General features: G+C 48.7%; 1 protein-coding gene across 1 annotated transcript in view; it reads left to right on the forward strand.

Moving 5' to 3' along the window:
- PAPPA (pappalysin 1) overlaps positions 1–12,545 on the forward strand; it is a 253,157-nt gene that overhangs the window by 149,025 nt on the left and 91,587 nt on the right. Inside the window, exon 10 of the mRNA XM_043453579.1 lies at positions 1,832–2,025. Within this exon, the coding sequence (XP_043309514.1) occupies positions 1,832–2,025 (194 nt within the window). The remainder of the gene's footprint in view (positions 1–1,831; positions 2,026–12,545) is intronic.

The raw sequence follows: 12,545 nt of genomic DNA on the forward strand, positions 1-12,545 counted from the left end.
CGGTGAGGTGAAGTGAAAGTCGCTCAGTCGTGTCCAACTCTTTGCGGCCCCATGGACTATACAGTCCATGGAATTCTCCAGGCCAGAATACTGGAGTGGGTAGCCTTTCCCTTCTCCAGGGGATCTTCCCAGCCTAGGGATCGAACCTGGGTGTCCCGTGTTGCAGATGGATTCAGGCGAATTGCAGGCAGATTATGATGGGGATCTTTGTAAAATAGGAACCCACACAGGAGGGCGTACTTAGCTTTCCCAGAGGAATTGGGAAAGTGTACCTGGCATGATGGTCGCTTTTGGACAGCTACCTCCAGATTTCTGCTTGTGTTATTCTATTCTGAAACACCACGAAGCATGTACTGTGTAGGTCCTACCTGCTTAGAAGGCATCCAGCTATCCGTGTATATGTATGACTGAGTCCCCTCACTGTTCACCTAAAACTACCACAACATTGCTAATCGACTATGTTGTTGTTCAGTCGTTAGGTCATCTCTGACTCTGTGATCCTATGGACTGCAGCACGCCAGGCTTCCCTGTCCTTCACCATCTCCCAGAGTTTGCTCAAACTCACGTCCATTGAGTCGGTGATGTCATCCAACCATCTCATCCTCTGCCTCCCCTTTCTCCTCCTGCCCTCAATCTTTCCCAGCATCGGGGTCTTTTCCACTGGATTGACTATAGCCCAGTACAAAATTAAAAGTTAAAAAAATAAAAAAAGAAGGCATCCGGCTAACTCTGCTTCTCTTGAGTTTTGTTCTTGCAGCTCAGTGAGAGTCATGGCAGCCAGCTGCAGCTTTAAACTGTCCCAAGCAGAACTCCTGGCTATGATTTGAGTTACACAGGAGCTTGAGAACTCACTTGGCCTTTAACTGAAATACCTAAGATATCCAGCAAGTATCTAGAAGATAGCACCTTAGACAGGAAGGGCTCCTGGAGTTTTAGCAGTTTCTCCCCCTTCAATGATGACTGAGCCCAGAAGAGGGAAAGAGGTTTGTCTGAAGGAACAGAATGATTTTGTTACAGACTCGGGACTGAAGCCAGAGGCTCTCATATAACAGTTCACTCTATGTCAGACTGTAATCCTATTTACAGTTAATTAGTCAAAATAGTCAGTTTAAGACTATGAAGTGCTGCGGTGGCAGATAATATACCTAGAACTTGGACAGTGAAAGCCCGAGTTTAAAATCAGGATCAGGCATGAACACTTTTCATGACCTTGGGAAAGTTATTTAAGACATGCAGGATTTCAGTTTGCTAATTGAGAAGACTAAAATCATAATTTAAATAATATCTTTCTTACAAGGTAACTGTGGGGCTCACAAGGGGTATGAAGGTGGAAGTGTTTGTTAATGTGTGTGTATGTTATATAGTAAAAATCACATAATACAAGATCTACCCTCTTAAATGTTTAAGTGTACATACAGTTTTTTTTTTATCTATAGTCACAATGTTGCACGTCAGATTGCTAGAACTTATTCATCCTGCGTAACAAAGCTTTATACCGTTTGAATAGTGGATTTGAAATCTCAACCCCCCTCCTTCCAGCCCCTGGCGGTCACCATTCTACTCTCTCCTTCTATGAGTTTGTTTTATATGCATCATATAAGTGGAATCATATGGTGTTTTTCCTTCATGTAATGTCCTCCAGGTTCATCAGTGTTGCCTCATATGGCAAGATCTCCATTGTAAAGCCTGAATAACAGTCAGTGGTGACCATCAGTGGTGGGCTTGACTATGCTGATGATTCTGTGTATCTGATTCCGTAACTGCTGGTGGCAGCCAGGGCCAAAGAACAGACACTGATCTGTTCTCTCCCTTCGATGTCTGTCTCCCGCAGATGAACCCAGCCGGTGCTATTTCCATGACGGTGACGGAGTATGTGAGGAGTTTGAACAGAAAACCAGCATCAAGGACTGTGGTGTCTACACGCCCCAGGGGTTCCTGGACCAGTGGGCGTCCAATGCCACAGTGTCCCACCAAGACCAGCAGTGCCCAGGCTGGGTCATCATTGGCCAGCCAGCAGCGTCCCAGGTAAGCACCCAACCATGCCTGACGTTTCCTGCAGACATTCTAGATCGCTGCTCTGCCCCTCAAGGTTGCCCATCACAAAGGCAGTGTCGCTGGACATGGCCACTTGACTATACCTCTGTTGTTGTTCACTTGCTAAGTTGTGTCTGACTCTTTGCAACCCCACGGACTACAACACTCCAGGCTCCCCTGACTTTCACTATCTCCCACAGTTTGTTCGAATTCATATCCACTGGGTCGGTGATACCATCCAACCATCTCGTCCTCTGTTGCCCTCTTCTCCTTTTGCCTTCAATCTTTCCCAGCATTAGGGTCTTTTCCAATGAGTCTGCTCATTGCATCAGGTGGCCAGAGTATTGGAGCTTCAGCATCAGTTTATTTCCAGTGAATATTCAGGGTTGATTTCCTTTAGGAGTGACCGATTTGGTGTCCTGGAAAGCTGTGACAAACCTTGACGGCGTACGATAATCTCTCGGTCCATCCATGTTGCGGCCAATAGACAAATGTAATTCTGAGATCTCATGAGATGTGTTGGTCAGAAATTGGATTTGGAGTTTTTAAGGGCAAGAAGCATTAGCACAGTAGGGGTAATGACTCTCCTGTGTCTCTGCTAGAGGTCATATTTGGGGAAAGCACTCCATTTTGGATATACCACTGGCATTCAATGGTATGAGAACAGATTCTCAGGGAGAGTCTCACTTTTGACAGGGGAGGGTGTCTAGTCACGTACTCCTCTAGCACGCTCTCGTGAATATGGTATCTCCATCATGGATGCGCCGTGCGGCTTTGGACTAGTCTTCCCATTTCTCCGGGCCCCATTTTCCCCATCTTTAAATTAGAGAGTAGTTGAGCTGGATGCTCTCCAAGGACCTTCCCAACACTCAAAAGCTGTGACTCATTCCTCATTCTCGAATGCACTATTTATGTCCCAGGGTTCTTCCCCAAGGGACCATCAGCTTAGTCAAGGGAGCGAGAGCACTGGGGCCACTGGAGCTTGTGTGATTCTAGGGATGGCCCTGCTGTCCCCAGAGTCCCCTCTCCAATTATCCTGCTCAGTGACCACCTGCCTTCTTCCGAGACTCTCGTTTCCCAGAGACACACCAGCGCTTCCTCCCACCCCACCCCACGGCCGTCTCAGAGGCCGGCCTCCCACCTGGCCTTGCAGGAGAGCCGTTCTGTCTCCCCATTCTTCTCTAACACTGCTAGCCTGACTCATGGTCAGCGGAGGGGTGAGGGGAGGGTGGAGGGGGCTGGTTTCTAAATGAAAGAGACATGGGACCGCCTCCTGGGGCCCAGGGAACATCACTGGAAGAGGTACAAAGGAATCTAACCTCACTTATAGTGTTTATTTGATCATTTGTTCTTTTATCTGATTGCATTTACCTGCATCAGATTATGTATTCGTTTGTTTCGGACTGTTCCTGAGGAGGGTGGAAAGAAATGTAAGCAAGGTATTCCCGAATGTTTGTCGTGTGTAGTTGCTAGCTGGGTGCATGAATGACCGAATGAATGAATGAATGAATGAATGCTTGCCTACGCTCATTCTGCCCCATGCCACCTCTGTACTTGCTGAGATCATTTTGGGTGAAACCCGTGCTCTGAACTCTAATTACCCATTTCCGTATCGGCTTCCCCCTCAGGCTGCTAGTTTTGTGAAAAGAGTTTTAAGGTTTTATTTACTTTGTTCCCCATCTTCAAGCACAGGTTTTAGGTAAGACCAGGAGCTCAAGCGATGTGTGTTTAATTAATTGTAGATAAACACACACGTTGCTACCCTTCTCATAAGGAGTGTCCTGCTTTAGGCACAACAGGGCTGGCCAGTGATAGAGCCAGGCATTCCAGATTCAACCCTGCCATCCAGTTTCTAGAAATGTTTTAAAAACATCATTCAAACAAGGGTATTATTAACGCACTCAGAATCTCACATGACCACGTGTTGAGGTAACAGCTGTGCTTATAAACCACCAAAGGTTATTGCTACTAATGTGAGAAAAGGAGAGAAAGAATTTTCCAGTCTTAGCATTTGAAAAGAGACTTCGCCTGGGCAATTATTCCAGTCTGGGAAGGAGGGGGCTGTCAGGAATCATGGGTGATTATCTCTTCCTAAACAACAATCCAATTTAAAAAAAATCATTATAAATACTCGCTCTTCGATCTACAAAGAGGGGCTGAGGAAACAAAATCATCCTATTGAATTATTCATTGTAGCCAATTTTATTTTAATGAAATCGACGAGGTTCCATTACCCTGGGCTTGGACATAATCTTTGTTACAGGGAGACTTCAGCTGTAACTAAATTTGCCATAATGAGATCAGCTCACTGGAGAATACAGGGTCAGGGGTGGGGAGGTGTGTGCCGCCTGGGTGCAGGGCCGGACGGGGGTTCTGGGGGCTGGCAGAACAAAAGTCCCCCCAGTTCCCTGTCTCAAAGTGAGTGCCTGGAAGCCATTCCCACACCAGCCCCGTCGTGCACAGGCCAACATGTGCACACACACACACAGCACACGTACAGCCTGCACGACTGAGTCAAGCCCCTTCTTGGAGGGTAGACGTAGCTCCCTTCTGACAGCAGAGAAGAGGAGGAAGTGTGACCGTGGCCTTCATCACCCTGCGTGGTGACTAGAGCAGGCTGGTGGTTAATTTTCACCCTGTCAGGGCCTCCAGGGAAGAAGAGGTTGATGGCCTGAGAGAGGGAGTTGTGGGCTTCTTAGATGCCCCGTGAGCACCTTCCCTTCCCTTAACCCAATTACACATTCCTCCTCCTCCTTCCTCCTCCTCTCTCTCTGTCTCTTTTATACACACACAGGCAGGCACACACACGCGAGCATCCTCCAGGAGCAGGCCTTGCAGATGCAAGAGCCCAGGTCCATGCAGCGATCCCGAAGCACAGGGGAGAGAGTGGGGAGGGGACCAGCGGTTGTCGAGGTCCCCCAGCCATGGAGCTGGGCCCTCGTACGTGCTTCCTAACCAACCCCCTCGCCATTCTTCAAGGGAAGAATTACTACTCACCTTGGAGAAACCGAGACATGTAGTGGTTTCCCCAAGGTCACACAGCCCATAGTGGGGAATTGAGGATGGAAAGGTTCTCCTGGAAGGCAACCCTGGGAGTGTGGGAATGTGTGGTCCTGTTCAGGAGCTGGGAGTAGCCAGGTTCCTGAAAAATGTCACTGTGAATCAGGTGGAAAGAGCCATGGATGGATAGCTCTTTGCGTTGGTTGTACCGTGCATGCTCCGTGAGGTTCTTGAGGAGGAACTAAAGAGCCCCTTGATGAGGGTGAAAGAGGAGAGTGAAAAAGCTGGCTGAGAACTCAGCATTCAAAAACCAAGATCATAGCATCCGATCTCATTAATTCATAGCAAATGGAAGGGGTAAAGGGGAAGCAGTGACCGATTTTATTTTCCTGGGCTCCAAAATCACTGCAGACAATGACTTCAGCCATGAAATAAAAGATGCATGCTCCTTGGAAGGAAAGCTATGACAAACCTAGATAGAATATTAAAAAGCAGAGAAATCACTTTGTTGACAAAGGTCCGTCTAGTCAAAGCTATGGTTTTTCCAGTAATTTTGTATGTATGTTGAGAGTTGGACCACCAAGAAGGCTGAGCACTGAAGAACTGATGCTTTCAAACTGTGGTGCTGGAGAAGACTCTTGAGAGTCCCTTGGACAGCAAGGGGATCCAACCAGTCAATCCTGAAGGAAATCAACCCTGAATATTCATTGGAAGGATTGAGGCTGAAGCTGAAGCTCCAATACTTTGGTCACCTGATGCGAAGAGCCGACTCATTTGAAAAGACCCTGATACTGGGAACGATTGAGGGCAGGAGGAGAAGTGAATGATGGAGGATGAGATGGTTGGATGGCATCACTGACTCAACGGACATGAGTTTCAGCAAATTCCAGGAGTTTGTGAAGGACAGGGAAGCCTGGTGTGCTGCAGTCCATGGGTCACAGAGTCAGATACAACTTAGCTGCTGAACAACAACAGCAAAAATCTCCCAGGCACTGCCCATAGCTTGAATTCAGGCTGATTCCACTCTGTCTAGGCGTCCCCGTTGCTGGTACCCTGGTGTTCCCTGGTGATGAAGTGACCACAGCCATGTCCATTTCCTCTTTATAAGCCAGTTTTGTCCTAGTCTCTGTATTTCCCCTGATGCTGCAAAAGTGATAAATGCAGGTGTTTATTGGAGTTATGTTCCTGGCTCTGTGCTAGGGCCCATGGAAGAAACCAAAGAAGAAGGAGACCCAACCTTGACCTTGTGAGTGTGCAAGACCATAATGTGAGGATGCTCTCGAGAGGAGCAGCCCTGTCAGAGTCAGCAGGCAGGCTGTTCTACCTCTCTGTGCTAGATGAGTCTAGAAAATGATTAAAATTTTCATTTCCACTTTTGTGTGAACCCTCCACTTCTCAAAGTCCCCGGTCTTGCTTGTCCATCCCCCTCAAACAAGATGCCCAAATTTGGTAAGAGAGAACATCGAGTCTTATATCCAAATGTTATCAGAAGCATCACACCTCCCTGGCTGTGCACATCAGGCTGAACATCCTATAATGAGACATTCTTGGGATGTTTTGGCCGTGCACCTTCCCAGCCCTGCTGGAATTCAAGAGGTCCCTGAGACAGAACAAAAATGGAACAAATTGAAAGTATAGAGTTATCTCTCTTCTGGGAAGCCCTGCACAGTTTGGTTTAAGTGTTTGCAAAGATCCCGTCTTGTTCTCATTTGGTCTCCAGGTCTCACACTTCTCCGGTGCTTTACACCACAGGCTGCCAAAGTGAGATGCAGAGATTCCTTCATTCTGCCCCCCCGCCGCTCCCCCCCGCCCCCCTGCTCCCCACTGCATTTCTACCCAAGCCAGGTCCCTCCTGTCCAAGCAGTCCCCTCCCTCCTCCCACACAGGAGGTGGTGGAGATGCGAGGCTATCGGAATGCACAGTGCTCTCCCAGGGATTATGGACCTGCAGTCAACCAACCGATTTATTTGGTTGATCCTTTGAGGGTAACATTTAAACTAAGCATTTCCAGGGCTGTAGTTTCAGAGCCAAAGTAAAGACAGCCTTGCTTAGAACGAGCGCTATCCTCAATGAGATGCAGTAAGCTGCCATCATAAGGCACTCAGGCTGAGCTGGTGGTCACACGGGAAGATCTTGCATCTCGCCTTCCTTTGTGACTGATTCTGACTTTGCATCCACTGACCCATGATTAGACCTATCAATCCTTTGCCACCTCACTGAGAATCGCTATTACCTGTTCCTTAGCATATCCAGAACATGGTGTGCCTCTATTAAAATACAAATCATTATTTGCCCTGATGGATTTGTTGACTTATGCATTTGACTAAGTGGACATATGAAGGAATCCTACCCTGAGGAGTGTAAGCAGATAGAAAACATAGACATCCGTGGGGTCGAGTGGAAATCGTGCAGAGGTGGCTCTGCCCTCATAGCTTTTCTTTTTATTTGGGAATTTTGAGCCAGTTATTCCTCCGGGAACCTCAGTGTTCTCCTCTGGAAAGAGAGAATGGTGGCGTCTGTTTGGTGGGGATTAAGGAAATGAATGCAGAGAAAAAGTTTAGCGCTGTTTGTCCTGGTGGTTGTTTTTTGTTAGTTTCCCATGTATCGGGTAGTGCATGTGTTAATTCCCTCTTCGGTTGGTGTCAGGCCTCCTCTCTGCACCTTCGTTCCAATGAGCCACTCAGCACAGAAGCACAGTCTGCGTTTGGTTGGGTGAATAAGCGCAGTCGCGCTAACAAAAGTTTCCTGCACCCTCAGGACTGGAGCAGGCACTTTGCGAAACTCCAGAGGAGCGCTGGTCCTTGCGTAGCCCTCAGTGCTCACTAGTCCATGGGAGGGGTGTGTCCAGCTGGAAATAGCAGCCAAGGCCCAAGAGTCTGAGATTCAGAGGGAGTTTCCCCGAGGAAGAAACCACACTGCTATCAGCTTACTCAGCCAGCAGGGATGAAAGCCAGCATGTAGGGATGGAAAAGTCCTTTGCCCACTTTCAGAAGGTCCTGGACAAATTATAAAAATAATATTTTCCAAGTTCAGCTAGGCTCCGCATCAAATTCCTTAATCTGACTTAAGCCACTGCAAAAGTAGGAATTGCTGCTCTCCTCTGACAGATGGGGACAGCAAGGCTCTGGGAGTGAGGGACTGACTCAGTTGGGGGGGCACGCCCTTCTAAGAGACAGTGGAACAACCAGGATTCAGGTGGCGGGGTTCGTCACAGGAGCCTGGGTGCAGGGCAAGTCAGCTCATGCCCGCTTCCGTGACTGACGCAGGAGAACAGGAGCGGAAGCCTGCCATTTGCGTGTTTTCTTGCCTCGTGTGCATTCAGGGACCTCGAGGATAGTGGGAAGCCCCCTCTCCAGGACCCCCAGTATGGCCGCACTGTTTCTGCATTGCCACCAACATCTCTACCTGCGGGCAGGCGTTCTTTCCGCTTAAGTGTTACCCTTTCCAGAAAGTCACTTGCAACACGTTCATGAAAATATGGGAGAAGCTCAGGAAATGTTTCCAGTTGCTGAACACTGAATGTGGAAAAAAAAAAAGATTTTTTTTTTTTTTTTAGATTTTTGGCTCCATGGCTAATTATTTATGGGTTATGGGAGAGAACATGAAGGAAAACACCAATAGGACAATTGCAGGTGGAAGGAGAACCTTTGTTCCATTTGCCAGGTTTGTCACAAAACCATGTGCTCTACCCAGGAAACCTTGAGATGTTTGTAAGGGAATCGCAAGAGGTGCGCGTTCCTTGATGCCCCCAAGTCTTAGGCCCAGAATGCAGGGACCGTGTATCTATGTCTCCTGCATCCTTGTGTCCAGGGGGAGGGAGTGGAAATCCACTGGGTCCTCTGGACGTAAGGGCAAGAGATCTTTCCACAGGCTTCCACAGTGCAGGCTAGGACGTGCTGGAACCGGGGAGCCAAGGGGAAGGTGGGTGAATATTTCCTCTGGGTGTGATTGCTGAGCTGTGACTGGAAGGATAATCTGGGGTGTAGAGGGGTGTTGGAAGGACGATCATGTCAGAGAGACAGAGAGACAGGGAGACAGGCATCCATCGAAAGGTCCATAAGAAATTCAGGGGGAAATAAAGAATGAGATCCAGGGGATGTCAGAAGAGATGGGCTATGAAAATGATGTGGGAGCCGCCTTCAGATGCTTGAAATTTAGACTTCACTATTTATTTATGGGCTGCACGACACCTCAGTTGTGGCACCCAGGATCTTGGGTCGCTTTTGGGACATGTGTGATCTTTAGTTGTGGCACATAAGCTCTTAGTGGCATGGAGGAGCTAGCTCCCTGATCAGGGTTTGAACTCAGGCCCCCTGCACTGGGCGCATAGAGTCTTAACCACTGGACAAGGGAAGTCCCTACACTTTATCCCAAGTGTGATGAGGAGCTTCTCTGAGGTTCTGAGCTGGGGGCCAACAGGTCAGATGCTTATTTGAGGGTGAGGATTGACCTCTAGGAGCACCTCCTGAAAGAGGGGTTTGTGAAGTTTCACTTCTCATCTCAGAGTGAAGAGCTGCCTTCCGTGCGTGCGGGGGGTGGACGGTCTTGCCTGTGCCACACTTTCTTCTACTTCTTTCTTCTCTTGCACCAGCTACTGGTATTGCATTGAAACAGCCCCATGTGGACATTTTGCATGGATGAGCCGCTCTCTGCTGATGCTCGTATTGGCAAAGGGCTGGGGTTGGGGGGCAATTGTGGGCTCAGTTCTCAGTGCTGAGGTCCCTTCACCGGAGTGTTCAGGTCTTCTCGCTGGTGAAATGGGACAGCATCTGCTGGTGGTGGGGGAAGTGGGAGGCCAAGGGGATGCGCCAAAATGTCAGAGAAGATTCCAAGCAGTTTTCCCAAGTACCCAAGGGATCTGCTTTCTTCTGGTGGTTTCTGAATAATTTTTCAAGAGCACATGTGTGAGTCATCTAAGGAGACAGAACAGCTAGTCCCGTGGCCTGTCACAGTCTGTCCCACTGGTGTGGGACGCCCAAAAACCCCTCCAGAAGACTGAAAGTCAGTTCCTGCATCAGAATGGACCCCCTTGCCCTGGTGGTTATAACATCCTGGACTTGACATGGAAACGTGGGTTGGGGGTTGGGGGGGACTTTAAATCTATCAAATTTTTCATGACCCCAGCAAAGGTCTCCACCAGACTCTCCTCCACCCCTCTTCTTTGCTCCCTTCTTAAGTCCTTCACTGTTTCAAGCTTTATTCAAAGCTGTGAAATGCTAGACACTATGATTGTGCCTCCCCAACTTGGAGTGATGAGAGTTTTATAGAAAAAAAAATGAGATTTAGGATCAACTCAACCTGGCTTCTGATTCTAGGGTCACCAATTTACCAACTCTGTCCCTCCAAGCAAGCTGGTTCTCCTTGCCTCTACCCAATCTATAAAACAGGAGTGACAGCATTCCTATGGCAGGTGCTTGTCAAGGATGAGACGGTTGATCCACAGATGTAGTTTTCCTTCTGATAGCAACTAAAAACTTTTTAAAGAAGTGTTTCTTTCTGTCCATGGAGTTTTAGCAACTGAGGGATCCAATGAGGAAATATTGAGTTCTGTGTTGTTATTTTTAAAGGAACACTCTTTAGGACTACAGAAATCTAAGCAGAGAGAGACTTTTGAGAGTCTCTTGGTCTTATTTCACTTAAGAGTCAGCTGTGATGAAATAACTTCCCTAAACCCCTCAATCCCTATCTGTTAGAAAGCAATTGTGATATTTGGATTCAAAACCCACTGGAGTCTTATTGTGAACCTACTATGTTGCCGTTCAGTTCAGCCGCTCAGTCGTGTCCGACTCTTTGTGACCCCACGGACTGCAGCACGCCAGGCCTCCCTGTCCATCACCAACCCCCGGAGCTTGCTCAAACTCAAGTCCATGGAGTCGGTGATGCCATCCAACCATCTCATCCTCTGCCGTCCCCTTCTCCTCTGGCCTTCAACCTTTCACTATGTCTAGAGCATCCTTTTCAGCAGGGAGTCGAGACTGAGATGAAGAGTTCAACCCCTACCCTCAAGTCATCTGTAGCGTCCTGGGAGGACAGGGAACACTGACACAGGTACTTCTAAGAAGGAAAGAAAAACCTGGGCAAACCACTGTGGCATGCAGGCACGTGGAGTGACTCTTGGAGACATGCGCATTGACGGGGAAGGGCGCGCTGGCCGGGGCAGCAGACACGCACGGGTTACCAGGAAGGTGCTTCGTGGAGCAGAGAAGGCTCTCGCTTGCCAGTCGACTCCTGTCTTGCAGCCCAAGAACAAGCCAGGCTTTGTGGTTTGGGGCGGCTTCCACTGGCTCTCTGCGGAGAGCAGACACGGCCGGGCCAGTTCACACCACAGCCCCTCCTGCAAGATCCCTAGGCCTTCGTCTTTCTTACATCTCTCAGCCCACCCCTCTCCCATCTTGCTGTCTGTATTCTCCACATCATCCTTCCCTCCCTCATCCCTTCAGGACCAGATCCCTTCCCTCCTTCCTTGCTGTCCACTCAGGCTCCCTCAAGACCCAACTCCATCCTTGTCTTTCATTTTCTCTTCTTTCTGTTTTTTTAAATTATTGTTGTTCTTTTAAGTGGGGGCACCGGTGTTTAGCCAGCATGGTCTTTGCTGTATAATTTAGTTTCATGTCCTGTACCCAAGAAACATGTCAAATATGTAAACAGCGTTTGCTCTCTCAGACCGTAATACGCTTAGGAAGCAGCAGCCGGTTGAGCTTGCTGAGCCCGCGGCTTCGGCGGTATTGGATTCTGTCCCCAAAACCACATGCTCGTTTCTTCAAGTCTGGAAGTAAACTTTCTCAAGCCAGGCCCGAAGGCTGGGGGTCTGAGGAGAGTTGGATGTTGGTGTACACAGCATTTTGCTTCTGGGGTGTGTGTGTGTGTGTGTGTGTGTGTTCATTTGTTTGTTTTGCAACCCCCCTGCCCCCTACTCTCCACCCCAACATCCTTACTTTTAAAAATTAACCTAGACAATCTACAGAAGCTGCACGCTCACTCCCTCAGTTGTGTCTGACTCTTTGCAACCCCATGGACCATAAGAGCCCGCCAGGCTCCTCTGTCCATGGAATTTCCCAGGCAAGAATACTGGAGTGGATTACTGGGTCGCCATTTCCTTCTCCAGGGGATCTTCCCAAAGCAGGGATCAAATGTGTGTCTCTGGCGTCTCTTGCATTGATACGAGGATTCTTTACCATTGTGCCACCTGGAAAGCCCGTTGTCTGTAGAATCAGACCAAAAAGAGCTTTCTACCCTCCTCACCACCCCAGACACAGATTTTTTTAAAACTCACCTAATTCTTTGGCCAGATCCATGTGCCAGGATATATTTGTAGCGTGTTCATTTTTCAGGGAGAAGTGGACTCAGAGAGGCACGTGACAGGTACCCGTGGTGAGGGGCAAGCTTCTGTGCTGGGGGGTCCAGCAAAGCCTTCCTCGGGGGGCTCCTGCCCGCCCTGAGACCTTTCCCAAACTGGACCCATACATCCAGCTGGTGGAAGGGGATGCTTGCCTGAAGCCTGCCTTTGTCTC

The sequence above is a fragment of the Cervus canadensis genome, chromosome 30, assembly GCF_019320065.1.
Source record: "Cervus canadensis isolate Bull #8, Minnesota chromosome 30, ASM1932006v1, whole genome shotgun sequence".
In the NCBI taxonomy this organism is placed as follows: domain Eukaryota; kingdom Metazoa; phylum Chordata; class Mammalia; order Artiodactyla; family Cervidae; genus Cervus; species Cervus canadensis.